Raw genomic sequence first — 26,830 nt, forward strand, 5'->3', positions numbered from 1 at the left:
TTTGATGCAAGTGTTATCTACTACATTTTCTATAAAACAAGTAAAGCTATTAATAAATACAGACCAGTTCAGTAGGAATCCAGTACTTACTTAAATAGTGTACGTAAATCCACAGCTTGGCACACTCGATTTGAAATTTCCCATGCAATTCTTTCCATGAGGGGTACCATCCTTTCTTCTGTGTTGTAATACCGTGAGACAATCCATACCATTCTTAATGCATTCATCAGCGAAGGAATTGTATCCAAGATAATATTAAACCCAGCGCCATGTGCTAAATTCTATTAAATATACATGTACTGTGGATAAGTTATCATGAAAATACAGATACATATGCTTATAAATCAATATTTAGTCTGGAGTTAAGAAGAAAATCCATTATGTTAGTAAATGAATAATTCAGTCAAGGAAACATCCCGGTGACTAAATTACACAGATGGTTAAAGATGAGCAGATCTGCAAAGTTTTCTTAAGGTCACATACCTTCAAATGATGTTCCAGAGTTGAAAGAAACCTAGCATTATCAAGAGCTTCCACACAATATTCTCTGAGATCATTGATGACTATATGTAAATCTCTGACACGCTCAGACTCAGCTTCCTGCAGTACTGCCAAGACTTTTTCCACTTCTGGAAGCTTTGTCTGTTCATTAAGATAACTTAAAATGGCATTTCTTACACACCAGAGGTCAATTTCTGCAAGTGGGCCATTACCCTACAAGTTAGGTGGAATAAAAGAAGAATTACTATTATACAAGGGTGAGATCCTATAAACAGTTTTACATTCATTCTTCTTTTTCAGCATGCTGCACACTGAGAAAACTCAGATGTGATTCGACCATGAAAAAAAAAGGCAAAATAAACTCTGAAATCATAAGTTTTACACAGGCACAGAGGAATTGCTCATGGGGAGGATACCCTGGGGCTGGATTTGAAGATGCCATGCTTGCAAAGATATATGCACATATAACTTCATAAGCATGTAATATTTCCCATTTAATTGTTTAACTCATACGTGTAAATGCAGAATCAGAACCTTACCATTGGGTTTTGTTTGAAAGATGACTTTTCAAGGGAAAATATAGTTTTATGTATATATACAATTTAATCATTGTAATTTTTAATATTTCATGGCTATCTCACTGGTTTTAGAAGTAAAAATGCAACTTAAAAAAGTGCCATGGCTTTCCAGTTTCCTGGGTGGATTGGATCTACAGAAAATTGCTTTATTTCCTGCCACATATGTCCTCACTACCTCTGTTCTACTTCTATTAGTAAGTAGTCTTTCCAACAGTTAAACACAAATCATTCAGAGAGACTCTTGTGGATTTTCTGGGAGTAAATAAGCTTGGTTTAATGGAGATATTACCTCTGGAACCTTTTCCATTTGTTCCTCTAGAGTCGTGGATATTAAATTTTGCCAGGTCATTACACAGCTTTCAAGATCTTCAACCACTTCTGGAACTGTAGCGAGAACACTCACTTCTCCATCTAGATTTACAGTTGGCATGTCCAGTTTAATCAGCCCTGTCAGGAGCAAAGGCACTTAAAATTAACTGCCTTGTTCCACCAGCACTGTTAACAGTAACATCACTAAATGGCTTACACCTTCCATTTTATTGTCTATTTGAGTATAGGCAGCTTATCGCCTACTCTCTGCCGGTTTGACAATAAGGCAAAAGGCATAAGTTGCTCTATAGTTAACACAATACTAAGATATATTCATAGAAATAACTGAAAAACTCTCAGCTTTCAAGCATCAATCCAATCACTAAGTGTTAAGAATTAGGATTAGGGCTTTGCTGAAGAAAATTATCAGTCCTCCTAGTATACACCATTACATTTCCCTCAATAGCACGTACACTAACCCATGTCAGAGAAGAAATGCTAAAGCCACAAGTGAAAGCCTGATTTGGTCTATCACTTTCTATATCCAGCAATGGCCAGAGTCTTCTGAATAGTGGGAAGAAACGAGGCATGCTGACTTTCTCTCAAGTTCTTACTTCAGACTGAAAGAATGTCACTGAATTAGCCCATTTCCCCATACTGACTGCTGTGCTTCAGAGCAGTAAATACTACTGTTACCAGCAAGAGAAACTTTGGTCGGATCTGCAGCTTCCCCAGAAACTGAATGTATTTGTTATTCCAAGCAAAGCCATTCCTAGGTGAACCTATTTTTATTGTCTTGCAGTCAGCAGAGTGCTAGCACAGATAAAATACCTGCCTTCAATTTGCTGTAGAGCTGGATGAGAAAAGCCCATGAATTTTTGCCTGTTCACATCATGGTACCCTTCAGGTTGCACTTCCTCTTGTTGCTGATCAGAGGAGACAGCAAGTGAATATTCCTATAATTCAGACAAGTACCACAGATTAGATGGTCTATATTTGGGGGTGGGAGGAGCTGGTATGCTTTCACAAAAATCTATCAGCACAGAAATAAAAATACTTAATATCACATTCTTAAATGTTTCTTAGATAGGCCCAGGCAATTCAGTTAAATAATGACTGCCCTCCATATACTTCTGTGATATTTTGTTTCCCCAAATATTCCAAGTATTAGCATAAACTTCATTTTGGCACGTGAAGGTTGTTCATGAAATACCAGTATTTCATACAATTAGTCCAAGTAGTCAGCAGAGTACTAAGCAGGCAAATGACTCACAGAAACTCTGAAAACTCCTTATATATAAGCTGTAACACATTTACCTTTGAGAAGATATTATTTAGCATCGAAAGAGTATCATCATTCAGTAAACCAAACTGAATCACTTCAGGAAGAACCACTTCAGCTTCAGTCAGGTCAATAGGTTCAGCAACTTCTTCTAAAGAGTATACAAAGAATCAGCACAGATCTAACTGTTTGGTACAAAAAGTAATTATTAAAACTACTCCATCCCCCTTGGTGTTTAAAAGACAGGTGGACACATCACTAAGAGACACGGCTTAATGACAGGACTCAGCAGGTCAGACTGATGGTTGGATCTTATAGTCTGCAGGCCTATCGTGTCCTATGTAGCTCTGGGATTAACACAAAGACTGGAAATGCTGAACAATCAGTTGTTCGGGACAAATACCTTTGGTGTCTCTTAAAAAGTATACAGTAGAATCCGATGCAAATTCTTCAGGAAATTCATCAAGAGCCACATAGAAATACACTTTGTCAGTTTTCTGTTCTGTTAACTGAAACAGAGAATATAAAGGAAGAATGATTTGCTATTTGCTGACATGCTTCTAAACAGCAAAAAAAGTTTTGCCTTCTGTGAGCAAAGGGATAGAATCATTAGTTTAAACACAAAAAAGATCAGAATGAAATGCAACACACCTGCGTAGCATCTTCTGTTGTAAGTCCTTGCTCTACTTCACCCACTGCAGACTCACTAGAGAGAGCTGACACAAGAAATTAAGAAAAAATAACACAAAGGAACTCTCTTAAAGCACAGGTATTCTCAGCACATAAGATAGATCCTTTCATTTTCCTTCTAAATCTACTTAACTGAGCATTTTCTTCCCTCTTCAACACTGCATTTCAACAACCTACCATCCATACGTTTCCCCATAGGACAGCACTATTGCTGTCATTATTAGGACTGAATCCTAATCCATCAACATCCACATCCCAGTCATGGGAATTTACCCAGCAGGTTTCTATCTGCAACTACATTGTGATTTCCTAGTAGCATGGTGGCTTCCAGCTCCTCCTGTTTGTTTCCCAAGCTGTGTGTGTTGGTATAGAGGCACTTCAGCTGGGGAACCTGGCTTCTCATCTTCTTCAAGTATAATTCCCTAATTGCCCTGGAGTTTCCAAGTTGCCTTATCCTATTGCCTCAATAAAATATGATAGAAAATGGTATAAAATACCAGATCACAACTCTTTGCTTCTGCAAATGACTGCTTCAGAAGCTTCTGAAAGTTATAAACATTCTGACAATAGAGAAGAAAATTGCATCTCTGAGCCATAGAAAATCATTGTTCTCTCCTGACACCCTTTCTACCTTTTTTTTTCTTTATTCTTCCCTTTTTGTGAGTACAATGTGTTTGCTGGCTGTGTTTTTGCTGTGTGAGTTTTTTATATCCTAGTCAGCCTCTTTCATCCCATCAAAACATAAAAGAGCCGTACCAGGAGAGGTTTCTTCCAGAGGAACACAACTCATCAGAAACCATTAGTTCACCTCTCTGCCCGTGACCCCATCCACAACATCAGAGCTGCTTTCCAGGCACTAGAAGCTGATGATGTTACAAGTGCTGCTGGATCTGCTCTGAGGGCTGTGTTGAGAAGTCACACCAAACCCCCATAGCAAAGGCCTGAAACCTGAATGCTTTGGCTGCTCAAATATAGAGTGGCCTGGGTTGAAAAGGACCACAAGGATCATCTGGTTCCAACCCCCTGCTATGTGCAGGGTCACCAGTCACCAGACAAGGCTGCCCAGAGCCACATCCAGCCTGGCCTTGAATGCCTGCAGGGATGGAGCATCCACAGCCTCCTTGGGCAACCTGTTCCAGTGCATCACCACCAGTGTTAAAACTTCCCCATAGCATCACCTACTTCCTTCCAGCTCCACAGCGGAGGCAGCCTCACCCAGCTGCTCAGGAGGTAAGTTATCAGAGCCTTCATCCTCCTGCTCACCTCCCAGCTCATCTGTACCACCCTCGTCTGCAAACACACACCAAAAAAATCAGGGAAGCGAGACAGAACCAGCCCTTAACAGTGACGATGTGAGGAGAAAGGGTCTGAAAATAGGAGATGTAGGCAGGGTTTAAGGGGATGGGACACAGCTCAAGAGAGAGGAATGTAGAAAGGGGCAAGGGGAGCATTAACCGGGCTGGGCGACGGAACAAATGCAGCATGGAGGAGAAGGACAGAAAAACGTGGCCAAAGGACCACAAGAAGTGTGTGTTAACCGAGGCCCCGCACACAGCAGGGCGGCCTCACCCGCTGCCTGCCCGGCCCGCAGCAGCAGCACGGCCCTGACGTCCTCATCGTTCTCAGCCCCGCGGGTGAAGAAGCGCAGCACGGCCTGCTCAGCCTCACCGCCATTGCGGCTCAGCAGCTCCTCGAAAGGCGCCGCGTCGGTCAGTCCCAGTGCAGCGAGAGCTCGATCCCGCACCCATTGCACCCGCACGTCGCCCAGGCTCATGGCGGCACACACACACCGACGCCGCTCGGTCGCCACAGAAACAACGACGGCCTCACCCGCCCGACTGCGGCCTCACGGCGCCATCTAACGGCCCCACTGCGCCAACATGGCGGCCACACGGCGCCATCTAACGGGCGCCACGCGCCAACATGGCGGCTGCGTGAGGGGCGCTGTGAGGGACGGAACGGCTCCACAGGAACTGAGGGGAACTGAGCAGTAAATGGGGTTTTATTTGTAACGAGCAGGACGCGTTGCTGTGCACAAGTCTGTATTTTATCATCCTTGCAGAATAAATAAATAATGAAAACAGACATTGCTTCTGTTGCAGTGCTGAGGTCCCATAGTAGACGAGATGGCGGCTTGCTGAAGTATAGAGTAATTCATGTTTAATGTGACCTTAGTCGGTCAAGAAAGTGAACATCCTTAACAAACAGAAACAGCTAAGCTGATTTAGAACATGTGGTAACAATCTCTAAGATAATTTAACTCACATTGTAAATTATTAAGGAAAATGTGTCTACCCACGATGTTCCAGCTCTGCTGTGTATTTCTATGGGAGGTACGCATGGCAGGATTATCTGGCTGTGGTATAAGGCAATCAGTGAGAAATACTTTGTCCTACAAGAACAGACGATCCCAAACACTTTGCTGAGAGCAACTGAACTATGCTATATCATCTTTATTAAAATGTAAAGAAATGTGCTGGAAAGAGAAAGGCGTAAACTTGTATCCTCCACCGGTATAGAATTTGTACTGAAATTCCACCCTGTAAGAAGATAAAAAAGCACACAGTGGATATTAAATAATAACTGTCAACACCTGGAGCACAAGAAACCAACCACCACCAGCCCCAACCCCATCAACAATCCTAACCCCACCACCAGCCCTACCCCCACCACTCAGACTTTCAGTGCAGCTGTTCAACCTTCATGCACAAAGGCAGACCTGCTGTTCCTCAAGGGCCTAGAAATCCTGCTGTTATAGTTTATTTCTCATTTCTTCCTAATATGTTGTTTCATAATTTGCATGATAATTCAATGTGGTAGAGGTCAGTATAGATCATAAGCCAATGAAATACATGGGTTCAATGTAAATACCCAGGAATACTCAAACTAATAAGCCACACATTCAATGTGATTAGATAAATTAAAATAGCATTAGGCTGTTACAATTTTCACTTCAGGGCCCCTAATATTTTGACCCCAAATCCTTCTAAAGCAACCAGTATATACTGGATTGAAGTAAGTAAAAAAACCAAGGAGTTAAAACTTACCAGTGAAGTCGTATAGCATGGAGAAAAGCAGAAAGCCCCTCCATGACCAAAAGAATAAAAACTGTTAACGCAGCAAAAAAGGCCAGAACAGGGACTAGCAGTAAGACACCATAGGATGTGTCCACACGGAGACCCACTCTCATCACCATCTGCCACAGAACTTCTGATAACTCTATTGAAACAAACAAACAAACAGCTTTCATAATTCATGTTGGTACAGCATACAATCAAGTGAGCTACTCTACCTAACCTGTACTCTGGTTTAACTAGGATTACAGAATCTGCTGAATGTGGGAACTGCAGGAAACCCTCCACCCCATCCCACCTTTCTCCCCCCCCACCCCTTTCCTACACGTTGGTTTCAAAATAGCATCTACTGTTGGCAACACTTTACACTGATATTAAGACTTCAGCAAATACCTAAATACCTTCAGAACTAGTCAACTAATGGAAAATAAATGGTACTGTAAATGCCATTCCACTGTTACGTGAGATAACACTGTGCCAGGTAATAGCCTCCAAAGAACAGTGAGAAATGTTGGAAAGGTTCCAAAGAGGAACCTTCATTAGCTATTAGTTTAAACAGGGTTGGTTGGTTGGTTTTGAAATTAAGATAATTTCACAGCAGCATCACTTCAGCTTCATCAGGATGAAAAAGCAACCAAAACCAACGTGAAATACTTACGTGCATGTGCAAGACTTAATGCCCAGAGTCTCAGATACGAGGCTGTATTAGAAATACATCCTAGACAGTACTCAATGGTGTGAATGGCTTGATTCATAAAAACATCTGCAAAGTTAAACTAAGACACAAAAACACATTTGTATCCGTTTAAATACCAGAGTACGAAGTGAAACAAAAGCATTCATCTGCAAATCTTGGTATACAGAAAATCCATCACTGGACAAAATTCTCCTCCCCCAGTGATAGGATACACACTGGGAATCTGAATCAGTCTGGCTTTAAATTCACATGAAATCAGTGGAAGTGGTAAAATTGTTTAATGAGTAGAAAACAGCAATAGGAAGGACAAGGAATGCAACTTGTTTCCCCCAGGTCCCATTCTACAGAAATTTTGTCACAAGATCTAATGTTCAACTATAAAAAACTTTGATCTACGGGAAAAGCCAGACGTAATTAACAGGAAGCTGCACAGCCTTCTTTTTGCCTATAAAACCATTTAAAAAGGAAGAATTTGACCCTACTTTGTCAATTTAAAGATGAGACTACAGTTTGATTCAAATAAAGCATTTAACTCTTAATGTTCTCCACTACAGATAGATGGTAGGTTGCTGTAGCAATCTGAATGAACCAAGAAATAATGATAAAATTGCAACAAATAAAAATATATGAATTGCATTCTAGCATTAAGGCCTTTGTAAAGGCTCAGCTCATCTTCTTGGAAGCTTCCATGATTATCTCCCTGATTTTCTACTTCTAATTTCCTTTCAAGGACAAACTAATCAGAGATAAATTAACTACCTCCTCTCCATCCTCTTCTCTGTGCCCAGTATCTGAATGACTGCTTCCTTCCTCCACATCATGAGGCTGCAGCAGAGAAAGTTCCTCTTCACTTTCTTTCCGAATTAGCTTGTAGCCACGCTGCAAAATTGAAATGCATTATGTTTGTGAAGTGAACCCTTGGTGTCGATTTTTATACTTATTTAAAGTAGGCACAGAAAATAATATTCTCCAAGGCAAAAAGGACCAGAGAGTTAGAACAGAAGAGCTATCTAAGTTCTGTAGAAGCACTGAGTTATGATGTTCTCTATAAGCAACACACCAGATGAATTGTTCTATAATGAAGAACTGTATAAGCACATGTCAATGCTTACCCTGTACGTTCTAATGCCTCGAGTTCCACTGTGCAACCAATATAAATAAAGTGGTTTTCCAAAAAGCATTACAGGAACAGAAAGAAAGGCAACACCCAATAAAAATCTCTGTAGAACAACCTGTTCATAGAGGGAAAGAAACAACATAAGACCAGATCACAGAATCAAAATTAAAATAAGCCTTCCTTCAATAAGTCTAAGAAAAATAGATTGCAATGCATATGCAATCCAAATTGGAAATGCACCTAAATATTACATTAATCACCCTCTTAAATGAGATTACAGACACCCAGCATCCTCAGGACTGAGTTCTAGATTAAGGCATTACTGAAGCTCGCTGTCTTAGAATTATTTACTGTACATAAGCAAGCAACAAATCTATAGGAATATGACTATTCTCTCACCTCAGTTCTAAACTGGGGGCTTTTGTTCTAGAAACATACCTCCACAAGTCACCAATCTTACAATTGAAGAATAAAAACAATTTTTAATGGTAATGTTTCTTCAATTTCCCCTTAGTCTGATTCATTCCCCTCCCCAGGGAAAGGCAGAGTGCACTCAGCTATCAGCCTTTCATGACTGGTAAAGTAATAACTGCACGGAGAAGCTTGTAAGAAAACTACTAACCTGTCCAGTATAAAAGGCATCTTCTTCACCACCAGCAAACAGGAACATGTTAATAAACTGAATCAGAATGCTTGGAGCAGTTGTGGAGTCCACTGCAGAGTATGCTAACCACTTAAAAAAAATCATGAACACAAGGTAGCCAAAGATGCACATCATGAACAAAAGCTCAGGAAGAAAAACCAAACAAATATTGTACTTCTTCTTGAAATGTCTAAAAGATAATGAAGAAAAAAAAAAAAAGGAATAAGTAAGTTTCACAAAGTGAGATGGAGGCAAACTTAGGGGGGGGTAAAGAGCAGTACTGAATGTAGGACCTAAAAGTGTTTTTTTCATAGTGACATTTTAACCTGGTATTTTGCTAGAAATCAATACTATGTGAAGCATGTGCTTGCATTTAACAAACAGTGAAAGACTTTTTGGCATAATACTGACTCATAATCTAAGTTTTGTGAAAGATTTTTTTTTACTGTTTTTTTTTTACTGTTATTGCTTTTCTTTTTTAACGACAATTACTGTTATGCTGGGTTTTGCTGATGAAAACCAAACACACACAGCCATCCCCATTTCTCTTGCCAGGTTAACTGATATAATGACAGACTTGGCAAAAGAAACGTTATCATGACTTCTTGTACTTACAAGTGGTTAAATACTCCCAGTACAACTCCAAATGTCATGTGAACCACTCCAAGAATCACAGACATTTTCATCTTGAAAGAATTTAAGAAACTGAGACGGTTGCTTGCCAAATTCCAAATCTGAGGAAGAAATGACAAGATACACACATTTCAGAGCAATGTAATGGGAGGAATAAAGCAATATCCTTTCTCTGGAGACCTGCATTCCACCTGAGATCACAAAGTCTGAAATGTGCAGCAACAGTTCAATCTTTGGCTCATTAAGGGAAATCTCTTTTTGAATGGAGGAGGAAAACAGAAATGCTTTTTCTTGTCCCCCAGAGTAAGTTTATCTTTCTAATAATACCAAATCTAACTTAATCATACCAAAATCTAACTTAAAGATGACTGATCAGTACAACAGATAACAGAAAACAATAAAACTAACCGGATCAATTCCAAAGGGATAAACTCCATTGTACACGCCAGTAACATTTGGATCCAGCATTAAAAAATGATGAGACTTCAGATCCTCAGGACTGCAGTGAAAGAGAACCACAATCAGATCTGACACGACTATGAAAGAATAAAGCAATTTAAGTAAAAACAGTCTTGCTAGTGGAAAATAAAACCAACAGCAACAACAACAACCTGGGCACCTTTTATTTAGGCTTAATTCACACCGTCTTTGAAAAATACATTTTTAGACTTTATTATCCATTCCGCTGGAACAATGGTTTGTTTTAAGAGATCTTTTAGAGAAAAATGCTAAACCACCACCCAAAGGATTACCCGTAATATAACCTCTTTTACCTTTTTGCATTCTTTGTTTCTAAATAATCACCACTGCATTCTTTATTTTAAGTGTAGAAGGGACTGAGCCCTCCGCCCTTGCTAGATTTCACTACATTTCATTATTACTCTCAAATAAAAGACCAGCTGAAGGGTCAAGGAGTGAACCTGCTGCAGGAAACACTCTTGCTTTAATGGCACAGCAAACAGAGGCATACCACTTACCGCCAAGCGTTCTGTTCAAACATTGCTGAAACATTCCACCCGGAACCAAATATATTTAATGACTTTGAAAAGCAATCATTGTAAATAAGGCCAGTGTATATGGAAAACAAACTCATCAATAGGATGACGTAACGGCCATCAAATAGCATCTTTATTATCTGTAAATATATTGGGGGGAAAAAAAGAGGAATCACGTTACCAATGCATTTCTGGCCATACAAAAACTTCTATAAACCAAACATTCCTGCAAACAGTCATTAAATAATATGAAGAAACCTGAGGCCAATAAAAATGGAAAACGAACTTTCTTTAAGCACATTAATATGCAGTCTACAAGGAACAGTCACTTAATGGCAGATTCACCTTTGCACACTGCAGATTTCTGCCAAGTGATTTAGGCAACAGAGCTAGCTGTTCTGTTATTCAGAATAACAGCTTTACTTGAAAGTGACTGAAGAGATCTGGAGTCCCTACACAAGCTCCAGTGACATAAACTGACACTTCTCTCACTGGCACCATCACAGTAATTAATGGTCCTCTTAAGCCACACTTTTTTCCCCTAGACTTTAACTCAAGAAGTTAAGCCACCTGCAATCAATCTTAATTAAACATCATTCTAATAAGATATGCAACAGTTCCTGCTTTCTAAGCCCTTCAATTAAAAGATAAAATTAAGTCTCATGAAATTCAAACTCCAACTCCTTTATAAAAAGGCCAGAAGATGAAACTTAAGAGCTTTAAGTTTATAATTCCTTTTACCTCATCCTGTGATCTTCGTAATCTAGGATGGTTTTCATACAGTATTGTCAGGAGGGCAAAGATGAACATTAGCACACCGTGCCCAAAATCTCCAAACATAATGGCAAACAAGAAGGGAAAAGTGATGATGGTATAGAGAGCTGCAATGGCAACAAGATACATTTCAGACATACAGCACAACAGATGACGGTGGTATCTGAATTATGCATAAGCAATCAACTATTTTTAACCTCCCAAACAATTTGTTTATTCTTAAGTTTGAAGGACATTTCACCCCTTACTAAGAGATCTCTCTTAGTTAAATATAAATTTAACTCAATTTAAAGCTTGCTTTAATATATATAAGTATACTTCTGTACAGCATCGCATGGTGCTGTCAGTCAAGATAGCTACAAAACACAGAAGGATATTATGCTAACATGGCTATATAAGCGAGGTTGTTGTCTTATACCCAGGTGATGAGCTTCACACCTCAGCAAGAGCAACCAGCCATTACCAATCTTCCTCTTTCCCCTAAATATATGTTCACATCCAAGGTAAAGCATATCAACATACAGTCGTTTTCACTATTCTTAATGCTGAAAGAATGCATCAAAAATCAAATCTCAACTTACCACATGGGGCACCATCTGTACTTTGGATGAGCTATTGATGATCTACAACACCTAATTACTAGCAGTATGTTTACTTCCATTCTGCCCCCAGTGGTGTCCCACTTAGCAAGGTGCTTAAACACTATTTTACAAACCAGGTGAGCAATAATGACAATACAGTTCATAGTTCAGAGGACCAACCTGGATTCACTTCCCCATAGTTTCCAACTCCATAAGCATCAACAATGTTCTGGAACCCTGAGGTGAATTTATTGGTACGTATCAGAGTTGGAGGAGGTTGTGTTGTTGGAATGGTATTCATGAATGAAGAAATCGTGGCTCCACTCTTCCTCTGTTTACAAATGGAAACAAAAGATGCATGAAAACTCAGTTGATGTTTAATCTACTTGTACAGTCAGATGGAGGCAGAAGCTTTAGCTCTAGCAGCAGCGAGCATTCAGCTGACTTACCGAACCTTCCTCCAAAGCATGGCGCAAGTTCTGCAGATCAGCCACTGGACACCAAACCTCAGCAATGAGACACTTGTTTGTGACATCAAAACTGCACAGGTTGAGTACGTGATAAATGGCTTTCATCTTCTTTACTTGGATAACCCATGTATAGATGGATTCAGATGCTTTACACAGAACTTGGCGTAAGTAATCCTCAGTTTTATGCAGAACCTTTGTCCAAGCAGAAAAATGAGATTTCACTGAAAACATAACAGTTATGTTAACTGCAGAAAAAGCACACACTATTTGTCCAAAGATTCGCAAGAGGCCACAATGAGCATTGCCTTCTGTTTTAGGCAGTGGAATGACCCTGTAGTTTAATAAATACATACAACACAAGACCACAAAGTATACATGATCATGTTCAGATCCAAAGCTGCCTGTATTTCAGAAATATATTAATACATTCAATGCTGCAATACATTAAGTTATTGCCTATAGTGAAAAGGGAAAACATCATTACAATTTACTCACTGTACGAAGGTCCTGAATACGAACGCTCAGCCCTTCAACAACTGCTATGCGCTCATCCAGAGTATTTGGGTAGGGATACACATGACAGCGGTAACTACAGAAACACAGAAATCCATTCTGAATAACTAAACTAAAACAAAACACAGCCAACATCAGGTCCCAGTCAAATCTGCAGCATGCCATCTAATAACTATAGGCAAGATTTGGCTGAGTCTCACCATCTGGCCCACACTTAATAAGGACTGCAGATAAAGTAACCCACACATTGACTTGTACACTGCCAATTTTTAAAGCTAGATGCAGTTGAGGAGATGGAAAAAGAAGCTTCAAAGACTTGCATAAAATCAACATTTCTAAGGAAGTGGAGGAAAACAAACAAGAAAAGAACTCAGATGAAAAGAAATGACATATATTAATTTTTACCAGTCACAAATCTTCTTAACTTTCTGGCCGATTTGTTCACCCCAATAGGACACTAAAAACACAAACCATTTTGTGGTTTCACCCTTAAAGAAAAGAAAATAGTTAATGAAGCTTGTTTTCAACCAAGCACTCAAGTACACCGTCATTATTCAAACACATTCTTTTACTGTAAAATCTGAAAAAGGCATTAGCAGCACCATTGGCACTCCACCATTTTAATTAAGATCAAAATTGAAACTCAAGTGTGCCAATACTTCTAAGGAGTTGGTTGGTTTGTTGGTTTTTTTAGTTTGTTTTTTGGTAGATCAGAAAAAAACAAAGTTTTCAGGGAAATAACAGATTCTATTTCATCACTTCTAAATTACAAGTTAGAAAAAACCTCTGGAAAATTAAGTGTTACAAATTAGAATGAAAGCAGAATTTCATTTCACTTTGATAACATTGACTGGTGACGGACAAAGTGCATTTTATAAGTTCAGAGATTTTTTTTAATAGAAGACAGACAACTTTTTTTTTCCCCTTAACTACTGAATGAACAAATAAAAGGGACGTTAAAATACCATGTATAGACCTAGTAAATAAATACCCAAGCAGTCATTTATGCTTTTTTTTGATCACAGCAGCCAATTAAAGTCACAGCTACCCCACAGCAAAGGGTCAGATGTATGAGCAGTGGCTGGGGACACTGGGTTTGCCCAGCCCAGAGCAGAGGATGTAGAGAGGAGGCGGCCACAAGGCCTCCAAAAGCACTGGGAAATCATTTCCATTTAGTGCACAGCTGAGCAGCAATTATTTTAAGTCTTACGAAAGTACAAACACAATAAACTCAGTTATAATGTTTACTCACTGTATCCGGATCTTCCAGACATTCATCGAGCTCCGCATACGTCAGAATAGTGTATCCTTTACAGGCTCTCCACAGCATTTTTTCAAATGCTTCAACTTTTGCTCGGTGAACCAACCCAGATATAAAGCTACGGACAAAGAAAGGTTTGATAAATAGGTCAAAATCAAGAAAAGCTAAAATCTCACAGTAAATCACATCACGGAATAGCAGCCACAATAATCTAACATGTCACCTCTAAAGATGGAAGCATCACTCTCCATAGGAACTAAGTGGTATGTAAAATAAAGAGGCGATTTCTGTTTGGAAAACAAATTGACTACAGACCTGAGGAAACAAACAGAACGTTTAACATCATCTCTGCCTATGGCAGTAAGGGTCTCAATTTTTCACTCATTGTTTACTTTCATAAAGACACTGCAGGGAGTTGAATCCATACATCACTTTAAAGGCAAGTAGGCAATACCATTATTAATGTTACGTTAGTACTGACTCAGTGTGTTTATACCAGAAATATGTTTGAACAGTAGAAGAAAATCACAATTTAGGGCATTTTGAGATTCTTCCTTAGCACACATACTCAGTTTTATGGAAGCTTTGTGACAGTTTTTGGTGCAATCCAACATATCTCTTCAAAGAATCCAGTTTTGTTTCTGAGGTACAACTGGGCCACTCACCCTAAGATGGTTTGGCTTGTCTGAAATCACTGGACTCACGCAACACCCCATCTTTTGAGAAAACAGCCTGTTATTTACAGCAGCTCTTCAAGCAGTTCAGAAGCAGCACAGCATGGCAACCTGGCAAATCTGGACTGAACCATACCTACCCCAGCTTGGCACCCAGTCTGTGCATACAATTGTAATCTGCAAATGGCTCATTTTCCACAGATGGAAATTCTTCGTAATTTATATGTAAGCAGGACTCGTACTAGGAAAGAAAAAGAAAAATCAATCGTGGCTTTCAGGACAAAAAATAATTATTTTTTATTCACAGGAAGAAAAGTTTGTTAAATAATTTCAACACAAACACAAAATGATTTCCTGTGTTCAGCTCAAGCTATGGGGAGACCTTGGGATCTCAACCAAATCGCTCAGCAACTAACAGTCACTTCTGCAAAAGACACCTTTCTCAGAACAAGTTATACATCAAAATAACACAGCATGCAACAGGATTGTCACACTACACACAATAGCACCCAGACACTGCAGTATTACCTCAGCTGTTCTCCTGACAAACGTCTGTGTGACATCCAACATGCACGTGTACTCCGTAAGTTCAATCAAGTTTTTTCTCAGCTTCTCTTTGTTCTTATTTACTTCCCTCAATTCTGTCTCCAGCTTCTGCAACTGTTCCTGTTGCACAAAATAAGTGACATAGAATCAGGTTTAGAAACTGGCGAGGGTTAATTTTAAGTACATGCTAATTTGGCTGAATTATAGTTTTCCAAATTCCTAAGTGCAATAAATGCTATTACTCAGTCTGCCAAAGACTGCTTCATACTGAGTGTGCCTGATCCACCACCAGAATCCATTAAGTCTGCTGTTGAGATCCTCTTTTATTTCTGAGCTAAGATACACTTGGAATTAGAACCTGGAATAGCACAGAGTGTGAGACACCTACCTATTCTATTGACAGACTTACACTAAAAGACATCATCATTCAGAAGCATATTTGCATTTTACAAGTTTCTCCTTTCAGCACACCAGGAAAAGCATTCAGAGGAAAGAGCACTCTGTGCTCACTAAGCAACCAACATGGGAAACTGCAGAGCCTCGGGTACTAAGAACTCCCGCATACCCTGAATAATAAGGTTGCAACAAAAGTCCTGGATAAATCCCAACGCAATAAACGAGGCTGAAAGACTACACCCACATACAGCAATTTATCTGACAGCGCAATGCACCAATCCATCAAAACAGAAGAGGTGACTACAAACCCCTCAGTCAGCTTTATGCCTTTCATAGTGATTTTGTGACAATATAACATTCTCAAAGCAGGCCTGGAAATAAGGCAGGCAGAACACAAAATCCAAAAGAGAAGGAAAGGCTTCTGCTCCTGACATGCCCTTATGTAAATTAGGTCATAAGTGGTGAAACAGGAGGTGATCCAATTTGAAATGGAGTTCCAATACCCAGTAATACAGTTTTGGCAACTGGTACTTGAACAAGTTACCTGGATTTCTAAAATGTGTTTCAGCAACGGGGCAGGAGGAGCAACATCTCCTTCAGGAAGAGGAATGTCTGCCTTTTTAATTTCTTGCACTAAATAACCTGGAGCAAGAAGAGAAACAGAATCAGTAATATAAGCATATCGCATACATTCCCTAGAGCGCTACCCAGCCATTGTGAGGGTGCCACTCACACCACAGCATCAGGCCTTCACTAATTTATTCCTTCATTTTTGCAACCATACAGTCTTCAAAAAGAACACAAGGAAAGCAAAAAGAACACAAGGAAAGGGTGAGCCCTCCACAGAGGGAAGGTGCTGATGATGTGTTCAGAACACAGAACTCCTCTTGGAAGCCTGCAGAAGGAACCCATCCTCAGAAGTGTCTGACTGAAGCTTTCTTTCCAACCACCAGCATTTTTTAAGCTTTTAACGTTACAAAGCACGCCTTTGTTGTTGTGAGTAATGCTTTCTAATGCCATCTGCAACAAAACTGTCCTTCTGCTCAACAACTCATGTTTGAATATACAGCGCTCAAACAAAGAGGCTTAAGTAACCCAACATGACATGCAGCTCACACTGGGCAGTGCGACTGCCATGATAGCTGCTGGGATATAAAGCATGACCAGCACATGCTCCCACTAAGACGCTGTAATAAAAGAATCCTTCAGCAATAACCTTTCCTCAGGGTACGCTGCAGTGAAGTCCATCTTGATAAAGCTCTGCAGCCTTTCCTCTGTGCATTGACTGCCACGTGAAAGCAATTACTAATAACCTGAGATGATCTGGGGAGTGCTTGGAAGTTGAACAGTGCTGAGTTGTGTAATGTGACAAGAAAAAAACAACAGAAAAAAGGGATTTATCTTATAGCCTAGGGAATATCCAGACAAAGCTCCTGTTTCCCCAGCAGTATTGTAACCATTCAGTACAGAAACAGTCTTAACTATTCATCAGCAACAACTCAGCAACTCTTCTTCACTTCAGAGAAGAAACAGAACAGCAATATTTAATACATATACATTGTACAGTAAGTAAAACTTAAAGCTGAGAGAATTACGAGACAGACAGCACCAAAACACTGGAATTGCCCACAGGCTGTGCAGTCTCCAGCTGTAGATGTACTTAATTTGTATGTTCTGACCCAACTCAGCACAGTAGCCAGATAGGCCACCTCTGGCTCTGAAGATCTACAGGTACAGCACATGAGTGCACACAGACCTTCCCCGTGGATACAAACATTTCATAAGATCCTGCAAAATTCAGACAGCACAACACTAGGATAAAATCAAACATAGAAGCTGTAGCTGAAATCAACACTACAGTTCTGCTCCAGCAATATAAACTTGAGAAACACATCAGATGAGAAAGGGCAGGTATGAAAATAAAGCTCACCAAGAATTCTTTCCATTTCTTCACATTTCTTTACTTCATTCACAAATTTCCTCTGGAAGACACTGACATTGGGGTTGAGCTGAGGGAAGGATAAAATACTCATTAGGTAACATAAAAACAACCCCCCCCCTGCAAAACACAGCTTACTCCTACCACTTTAAAACATTGCTTAAAGACTTCGTATTAACAAGCACGAACCTTGATAGAAACAGCTTTCTTTTTGTTGGGTTTTTGTTTGGATTTTTTGCTATGGAGTTTCATGGAATCTATGTGGAATGTGAAGCATTTGTAGATATTTTCACACACCTCCCCAGGAGTACATAACATAATGCCTCTGGCTGCATATTCAACTTTCCAATCAGGACTACATGGAATAGCATCACTAGACATCTCTATAGCAGTATACTGATGGATGTGCCTCCTCCTGCTGCCATATTTGCTAACTAGCCATTCATTTAAGTTCTCCTTACAAAGATTTTGTCACCTGCATTTCCAAAGAGAAATTCCAAAGTCTCTGTCACCAAGTAAAGCATCATATAATTATAAGACAGTTCAGTAACAAAGTTAATTATTACTATTACCCAACCCATTCTCTAAGCCACGCAGCTGGCTTCCTTCAAGGTGAGTTGCCCTGTGGGAGCAGGCATGGCACATCCTGACAGTGAGAAATAAGCTTACAGAGCAGCTGGGTGTTTCTATCAGCCTCCTGGGGAGCAGGTACACCTGCTGTGGGGCAGCACCGTGCCCAGGTGGGCAGAGCCTGCAGCATCAGTAACTGTGCAGACGGGAGCAGGAGGGGACCTTCCTGCTGTGCTTGGGGCTGCTGAGTGCTGTGTTCAGTGCTGGGCCCTTCACTAACGAAGATATCAGGGCTGGGGAGTGGGTCTGGAGAAGGGCAGCGGAGCTGTGTGTGGAGCACGGCACTACGGGGGCGGCTGGGGAAAATGGGACGGTTTGGTCTGGAGGAATCTCAGGCCTTCAGGCTCTGTACAACCACCACAGCAGGCCGTGGCTCTGCTCGCAGCCAACAGCAACAGGCCGGGCAGTGACGGCCTCACACCGCGGCAGGGCAGGTTCACATCGGGTGTAAGTGTTAGTTCTCCCACAGAGCGGTCGGGTACCGGCACGGGGAGGTGGGGGCTCAGGACCCAACGGGCACACGGCCCCTCCCAGCTCGGGACACCACACGGCGGGGACGCAGGGCTCGGGCAGCAGCTCTGCCCGCCGGGACCCCCAACCCGCCCCGCCGCCACTACTCACGTCTCGGAACTCGGCCAGGCCGCGCTCCCCCACCTCGCTCAGGCACTCGTAGGCCGAGCCGCTCTGCAGGAACAGCTGCGCCAGGCACATCGGCTCCCCGCGGAACAGCGCGCCCATGGCGGCCTGACAGAGCGGCTGGGCTCAGCTCGGCCGGCACAGAACGGGCACGGCCGCAGCTCCCGGCCCGGCCGCCATAGCGCGGCACAACGCCCCGCCCGGCTGCGGCTTCCGGGGGGCGGGCGGAGCGAGCGGCCAACCGGCACCGGGAGAGACCGGCACCGAGCACGGCATAACCCCGCCCCACCGCCCGCAGTCCAGTACTCGATGCGATTACCTGTTTTTCCCCCCCTTTTTAATAATCTCAATCATTTTTCTGTGCGCTTTTCCTCGTTTTGAAATAAAAATCTTTATGTCCTTTTTATAAAAATATAAAAATATTTCAAATATTTACAAAGCGGTTCTTTCCGACATCAACGGTTTTTAAAGAGAGAAATTCTCCCACGCTTGAGCAAAGCACGGGCTCCCCAGCACTGCTGCGAGCACGGCCAGGAAAGCCAGAGCCAGACCTGCAGCCAGACATTGAGAATACGGCTCTCCTGCAAAGGGAAAGGGCAAAAACAAGCATGAGCACAAGAGCTGCCTTTTAGTTTTGACATCAACCCTAAAGAGATGAGTTTCTTGTGCTAGTCTAACTCAGGAATGAACACAAAGCCAACAAAACATAACCACTGCTTCTGGACCATGTTTAGATCTCCCACTACAGATCACTGCTTCACCAAAATTGGCCAAATTTCATGATGTTACCACAAAATAGAGGCTGTTTGTGGCATTCCACGTTGCTGGTTGTTTTTACCTGTGTAGAACCGTGTCAGCGGGTACAACAACTGCGGCCAGCAAATGTCATTGCGAGCACAGTCAAATTCTGTGTAATTCATCTGAAATCTGAGGGGGAAAAAAGTGCTTATTAAACTACGGCAGGAGCAAAACAAGTAGAAGCCTTTGATAAGCCTTTAATGAGTGTGAATTAGTATTTTATCTGCTTAACTTAACATCAAGGGTCAAAGATCTCACACGTTACCTGCTCATGGGAACCGGGGGCTGAGCCGGCACTCGGATGAACTCCACAGCAGCCGTGATGGGCAGCAGGCTGCCAGGGTTTGCACAGGGAAGGCCGCACTGGAACTGCCACGTGACTGTGGAGTAACTGGAAGCACGTGTGTAAGCGTTACTAGAGGGCTGTATGTGGGAATTTAAAGCTTAAACAAGGCCATGAAAGGAGGATTTACAAACTATAAGTAACATCTTTGTCAGATTTATCCGGGTATGACACGTAAGCGAGTTGCAAAGTTGAAACATTTCTCTATCAGAGACAGCTGGGCTCTACCTGGTCTGCACGGCCAGTATCTCCTCCCTGGGAACCCCCCACACTGCACCCACAGCTGCAAAAATGATCCGAATGTTCAGGTTGGCAGGAACATCTGGGCAAATGCCCTTCAGATCTCCAGGGCTCCCACTGATATTCAGGTTAGACGGTTCCAATCCTGTGGAGGAACAGAGTGAAACAGAAATCCTATGCAAAATGATCTCTTCCATATTTGTATTACTGTCATATTGCAGTGAAATGTTGATAACTGCTGCACAAAATGTGTTTTCTATACGAAATATACATGAAGAAGTATGGAGTTCAACAGAGGAGTAAAACACCAAATCATTACATCAACAGACTGACAGACACATCACTCTACAGCATCAGTATATTATTAAACACATCTGTACATATCTGGATGCATGGACCCAGGTACCTTCAGGCATCTGAAATTACACGTTGGCTTTATTTGGAGGTGGTCCAATCCTAAGTGCATCTTTTTATAGCGACGTGGGCTGTGAATAAAACTACAAGTATCACTTACGTATAATTTGCACCCAGTCTTTGGGATTGCTGTCATTGGAATTGCGTCTCTTCCCAACATGAGTAGCTTGTATTAACGAATTCAGTTTCTCGATTACATTTTCTCTGCCAAATAAAAACATCAGCTCATACAAAAAGCAAATCTACAGCATGAACTTCGTTACAGCATCACTATGCCATACAATGTGTCCTCTGACAGATGCTATTACTCAGTTAAAACAAACCTCAACTACTGACTCATCTGCCCAAGGGAAGCACTCCACCCCAACGTAACCCTCACTTAAATACATGGAAATCTGAATGAAACCATTTTAATAGATTTCCCTTTAAAAAAACAGAAGAGGGTCAACCACAGAAACCTGTGACGTATACATGAACTTCTGAAAAGAATGCAACTGTGCTGATGGTAGAAACTGGTAGCAAGTGAACAATAAATCTGTGTGGCTCACCTTAAATGGCTGCAGTCTTCATTGACATCAACTTCCAATAGGCACCCAGAGAAAGAATCTACCCCGAACAAAACTGGTGTGTGAGTGGCTGACGTACACAGACTTCTGTCAGCTATGAATTGAAAAGATCCTATTTAGGGATCCTCACAACGACCTTTCAACTCCCACTTCTCATTTTTGTGCAAAAATTGCACATATTAGGATGCAAAACAGCAAGCAGTGTAATTCAAATACAGAATCAAGTCTACTCAAATTCCATTTTCCAACACAGAGCAAATTCACACGCTCAAGAATCTCATGAGCTTAACAACTGCTCGGTTTTAAACCTTAACTTCATACAACATACTCAGATGTTTGAGGATACTGAAGCTACTTTACATTCATTAAATGCAAATTCTTCAATTAAGCTGGAATAAAGGCTAGAGAATAGCGTAGAAAAGCACAATTCGGCATAGAATAGATTCAGAAGTAAAACATGTATATGAAGGCAGCATTTTAGCATTTATGAAAGCTGAGGGTGTAACCTTACAAATCAGTACCTGGCTGCCAAATGCTTAAGCTGCCAGCAGTATCAGAAGCATTCACATTTGCAGCTCTCACTGCGTTTCCAACTTGATAACCTAAATGCAGAAGGAGTTGTGAACATTTTAAATGAATCTATAAGCATTAACATCGATTTAATAATGCACGTAATTAGTCTCAAAGCAAACAGACAGACTTTCCATTACAACAGCCCCATTTTAAATGATCAATACTGAGCCTAAAAGCCAATCACTGTAATTACAGCTGACAACACAATAAGAGGGAAGGAGGGGCACCAGCAGAACAAGTATGAACAAGGTACAAAACGTGGTCACTGCTAATGACCAATCTAGTACCAAAATCTGTTCTTCTATGAAGCAAACTGAGGTATTACTACCTGGATTATTGGGCACTTCTGCTGCATTATCACTCTTTAATCTTACAAATTCAGCCGTGAATCTCTGCGTCAGCATTTCTGGTAAAAGATAAAGGAATGACTTTATGTTCCCATACATAAATTAGCAGGAAGTATGCTGCTTATTTAGGATACAAATTTCTGTCCTACATGAGCACCAGAAGATTCAGGATAATAGCAATTGGCAGAAATTTGCCCCATACATTTTCTTTCCAGAGTCCAAAACTCTTTTTGATCAATATTACTAATTAAGATAAACTATCAAATAATTTACTCACTTAAGAAATAAAAAAAATAGTAAATCTGTACAAGAAAAGTCACAATACCTCCACCATATAGATTTCCTTGGAAGACTGTGACATTCACTCCCTCTATGTTGTCACCTTCACACACGAATGTATAATGCTCTGCAAAGGTTATACTTTGCAATGGAATGCCCACGGTAGGAGGAAATTCTGCAGAAGAAAGAAAAACATACCATAACCAAAAGTACTGCCAATTAGAAAGCTGTAACTGAAAAACAACTTAAAAATCTCTAACAAAATTCTGGAAGATAAATCATTCATCCTTTTAACATTTTTTTTTTACTGTTTAAGTCCCATCATACAAGGACAGTGTGCTGCATTTACAGTAGAATCCCTTCGTTTATCAATATTCTAACACCTGCAGTTCTAGCTCCTGTTGTAGTTGACCCCTTCCTTAAGAACCCAGCACAAGGCCTTACTCCATCAGCTGCTGGGGCCCTCTGGACTCAGGAGTCCCTCTCTTTTTATCTCACCCTGCTGAGAGGGCCATCATCTTCCAGAAATACATGCTAGTATGGATTCAGCACTATCCTGCATTACCCTCCCCACTGACTGGGAGCCACTGTTCTAAAATAAAAGCTGCTTCATTGGCTCCAGAACCTTAAAAAGGCACAAGAGTGTTCAAAATTCAGGCACATCCAGCACTGCTTACAGGCTGCCTGCCCTGCCTGCTTTGTTCAAATATTAGAATACACACAAGATCCTTCCTAGGAATCACGACAGGTAAATGTTTTAGGCACCCCAGTCACTTGTGTCATCCAGGTTAAGAAAGAAACACACTAATTACACAGCAGAAACATACCACTTTTAGTGATGAATTTGTCCCTGTCAGTGACGGTTTTGTAGGTCACATTTTGTTGGATGAAGTCTGAGAATAAAAAACAAATGCTGCAGTAATCCTGATAAAAGAATCATATACAACATTCACATCCAAAGTACTCCTTTTTGTTATAGAAACTGTGCAGAAAAGTATTTAGAAAGCCAGTTTTGGTAATAAACCAGGCAGGTTATGTGTTAGAGCATAGCTAATTATCTCTGCTTCTTACTAAGGTAGTGTAAATAAAATTAGACAACGTAATTAAACAGCATAAAATAAATTCTCTTCATGTTGGTAATTGCATCATCTCAAACTCCAGAATGACATTTCTTATATTTATGCTTTTGTAATGCAGAGAGTAAGCACTTCTAATTCTAAAGTGACAACACTGCACCCTCTTGACAGAAAAAGGAGGTTCCAAGAATACAAAAACATGATGAGAGATGCTTCCTTGTGCCACATGCAGCCATATGAGTCACCAGAAACAGATAAATGGGAAACAAAGGCTAATCCCACTATTTCTCCTATCCCAAGTCCTGGGTAATACAGAGAAGCTTGGCAGGTGATCAGAAATAGGACTATAACATCCCTAAACACTGAACTATAGCCATGTAGCTGCCACGTCAACAGTCCTCTCGTTAATTCTACTTCTGAAGAACATAACTACATTTCTGTTAGGACTATGCGACATACCTCCTGTTCCACTGTTGATTTTCACATCATGGGACAGTCCTTCCTTGTAAGATGCTGCATCAGAAAGGCACCTCACGTCAAAGTCCTGCAGAAACGCTACAGGGGCATTTCCAGCACACTGCCCTGCCAGGGACGGCTGCAGGTAGTTGAACAGAAACGTATGTGAGCCTTAAAGGCAAGGAAGGGGAGGGGTGGGCAGGGGATGAGGAAAGATAATTATTGTTATTAACAATGATTTTGTGCTTGGTGAAAAATATATTCCACCAGTTCATAAGAGCAAGTTACAGAATCTGGTTACAAACACAAAAGAATGTGATAAATGGAGAACTTCAACTAGCCAAGAGGAATCAGAAGCTCCTAAATATGGAGCAATTACCTGAGGGATGGTAAAATACTCGTCATCTTCTGTCATAATTGGATCTCCTGCTCTGTAACCAGTGAACACTTTCCCAGGAGAAGCCTGTACAGGGATCCTAAATGGACGAACTCTGGGTGCAGAACTTCTGGGTGCAGAACTGCAAATAAGTTCAAAAATGAAACAATTCTTTACTCCTCACATTACATGGTGAATTAAATATCTGCCTTCCAGTCCCGTGCTCTCAAAGTACCAATTATATTTCTCCATTTACATTTAAAGTGATCGATTTATAATTTCAAAATAACTTTCACTGTAAAAAATACATGCTACAGTTTCAATGTAATGTCTAAATTGTGTATTGAGGAAAGAAATATTTTCAGACTTACACAGAGCCATCATAAAAATAGCCAAGAAATGGTGTATTGCTAAGAGAAGACTGTATGCAAAGGAAGGGAAACCAATCAGGAGTATATTCTGTTGTCTGTGTGGAGCACAGCTGATCAAAAGGTGGGTTTACATCCCCACCAAACACTCCAGTGAAACACGATCCATTGAATAACTGCTTCAAGTCTGGTGTACACTCCTGGAAGGGAAAAGAACACCTTAATGCCATAATTGCACCACCACGGCCTCTAGTGCTGTATTTGCAGATAACCAAGCCAGCCCTGTAGACAGATGTCATATTTACTATTAGAAATACCACAAAACCCAGGCAGACCCTATTTCTACTTTGAAATACTCAGTAATTCTCCCTCCAGACAACAGAAGGAACATAGAAATTCTAAAACCATTTCATCAAAGTTTAATATGAAATAAGTACCGGATCACAGCAACAACGAACATCACAAGCTCCATCTGTCAAGTCACAAGGACATGAGCCCAAGGGCTGAAACACCTGGTTAGGGATGACAGACATGATTTCTGTAAGAGAATTACAAGAAAAGAAGAGAAAATTCAGGTCATACAGACTGGAATCCCAAGAAGCAGACAACATGCATTACAGCCAATCCCACCTGCATATAAATCCTTAAATGCTAGAGAAATTTAATCTCTCATTGCTGTCCAATTCCCAATTTTACTTTTCTTTTTTCTGGTACAGAAAGGGGAAGTAAATACCATTTCTTCCTCAGGATATCCAAGTACTTACCTGACACATTTCCCATAAAGGAAGAGTTGGCATATATTTCAGCTTGAATTATGAGACGTGCCAGCATCGCCGAACCACTGCAAGCTAAAACCTGAACTGTTTCCACCACACAGAGAGGTGCTGTGCAGCAGTCGGTGGCATTGGGCAAACATAACTGGAGATTTCTAGTGAAGGTTACAGTCACTTTGGATGAACCCTGCAAAACACAAAATGATGGATTCAACAGCTTGTACCAAATTACTGTTCTTTGTATCATCACCTGCCGGGAAGCACAGGCAGTTCGGGAAAGGAGAAAGACAAGAAACCAGCATCAAAGCTGCACCTTAGCAACTTCCAACATGGGCATCCAGATGATGGGACATAACAAAGGCAAAAAGGGAAGGCACTCTAACTGAGCTGTCAGTAAACTAATATTACATTAGCACTTCATCAGCCTTTAATATATGATTGCTCAAGCTTTTCTATCTTAGGGCAGAAGCAGTGTTTTACATACCACACCAGCTGTTACACTCAATTCCCAGTCACCAGCTCTTTCATTTCCACCGCAGTTTGGAAGGAGCAAATTTCCTGTATCAAAATTAAAACATAACAAACACATATATATATTATTAATATATATTATATATATATATGTATGTTATCTGTTTCACTGTCACTTCAAACTTCTCATGTGGGAATGGGGCACCAGAGGGACCCTCCCAACTCCAACAGTTCTGTGATGATTCTTTGAACTGCACTGCAGTTATTTGGGTAATTGTAATGACAACAACAACAAAAAAAAGTTAAGAATTCAAATATATTTATTATTTTTCGAAATAGCGGGTAGATAAATAAAGTGTTCTTACCTGTCTCTTTATCGATAGCATCTAAAATAATGGAAAACGTAACTCCTGAAGAATCTCCAAGAAAAAACGAATTGACTCTTAGCCCAGACATGTGGATAAAGGAAGGCTGAAAAACTGGGGGGGAAGAGAAAGTTTAGAAAAGAATCACATTGTAACACAGAAACCCTCAAAGCGCCGCATCTGGGAGGCACACCAGGCCGAGCCCCCTCAGCCCGCACAGGCTGCTGCGGCCCTCTCCCCTCTCATCCCTTCCTTCCCCTTCTCTTCTCCTCCCCTCGCCCCCTCCCACACACCGGGCTGCCCCGCACACAGAGCCGCCAGCAGCAGCGCCCCGAGCCCGGCGGCCGCCATAGCGTCACTGAGCGCCGCCATCTTGAGGCGGCACTGCTGCCACGGCAACCAGGAGGGCGGGAATCACCCGCCGTGCCACAGACCGCCTCACAAAC

At 41.1% G+C, this 26,830-nt stretch overlaps 3 protein-coding genes across 3 annotated transcripts in view; all 3 read right to left on the reverse strand.

The window, feature by feature from the left end:
• The window catches only part of DNAH10 (dynein axonemal heavy chain 10), a 49,714-nt gene extending 44,440 nt beyond the window's left edge, over positions 1–5,274 (reverse strand). The window contains exons 1-9 of the mRNA XM_015877792.2: positions 4,930–5,274; positions 4,543–4,650; positions 3,322–3,386; positions 3,074–3,179; positions 2,706–2,821; positions 2,224–2,344; positions 1,369–1,526; positions 484–714; positions 91–281 (exon numbers count right to left, since the gene is read on the reverse strand). Of these exons, the coding sequence (XP_015733278.1) occupies positions 91–281; positions 484–714; positions 1,369–1,526; positions 2,224–2,344; positions 2,706–2,821; positions 3,074–3,179; positions 3,322–3,386; positions 4,543–4,650; positions 4,930–5,134 (1,301 nt within the window). The 5' untranslated portion in view covers positions 5,135–5,274. The remainder of the gene's footprint in view (positions 1–90; positions 282–483; positions 715–1,368; positions 1,527–2,223; positions 2,345–2,705; positions 2,822–3,073; positions 3,180–3,321; positions 3,387–4,542; positions 4,651–4,929) is intronic.
• Positions 5,275–5,778: 504 nt separating this feature from the next.
• Positions 5,779–19,152, reverse strand: ATP6V0A2 (ATPase H+ transporting V0 subunit a2). Its single transcript, XM_015877812.2, has 20 exons — positions 18,925–19,152; positions 17,665–17,743; positions 16,279–16,376; positions 15,321–15,458; positions 14,933–15,033; positions 14,110–14,236; positions 13,263–13,345; positions 12,840–12,933; positions 12,324–12,536; positions 12,055–12,205; positions 11,261–11,400; positions 10,502–10,659; positions 9,933–10,023; positions 9,507–9,625; positions 8,871–9,081; positions 8,244–8,363; positions 7,891–8,010; positions 7,093–7,210; positions 6,408–6,579; positions 5,779–5,900 (listed from the first exon to the last, which is right to left on the reverse strand). The coding sequence occupies exons 1-20, from the start codon at positions 19,039–19,041 to the stop codon at positions 5,798–5,800; spliced, it is 2,553 nt and encodes an 850-aa protein (XP_015733298.1). The 5' UTR covers positions 19,042–19,152; the 3' UTR covers positions 5,779–5,797.
• Positions 19,153–19,254: 102 nt separating this feature from the next.
• On the reverse strand, positions 19,255–26,830 carry TCTN2 (tectonic family member 2). Its single transcript, XM_015877813.2, has 18 exons — positions 26,678–26,830; positions 26,385–26,498; positions 26,033–26,106; positions 25,540–25,735; positions 25,213–25,313; positions 24,779–24,975; positions 24,411–24,549; positions 24,035–24,170; positions 23,327–23,392; positions 22,546–22,674; positions 22,202–22,279; positions 21,822–21,902; positions 21,283–21,394; positions 20,835–20,938; positions 20,309–20,465; positions 20,003–20,128; positions 19,778–19,866; positions 19,255–19,520 (listed from the first exon to the last, which is right to left on the reverse strand). Exons 1-18 carry the CDS (start codon positions 26,754–26,756, stop codon positions 19,405–19,407), a joined length of 2,094 nt encoding a protein of 697 aa, XP_015733299.1. The 5' UTR covers positions 26,757–26,830; the 3' UTR covers positions 19,255–19,404.

The sequence above is a fragment of the Coturnix japonica genome, chromosome 15 (assembly GCF_001577835.2).
Source record: "Coturnix japonica isolate 7356 chromosome 15, Coturnix japonica 2.1, whole genome shotgun sequence".
NCBI lineage: Eukaryota > Metazoa > Chordata > Aves > Galliformes > Phasianidae > Coturnix > Coturnix japonica.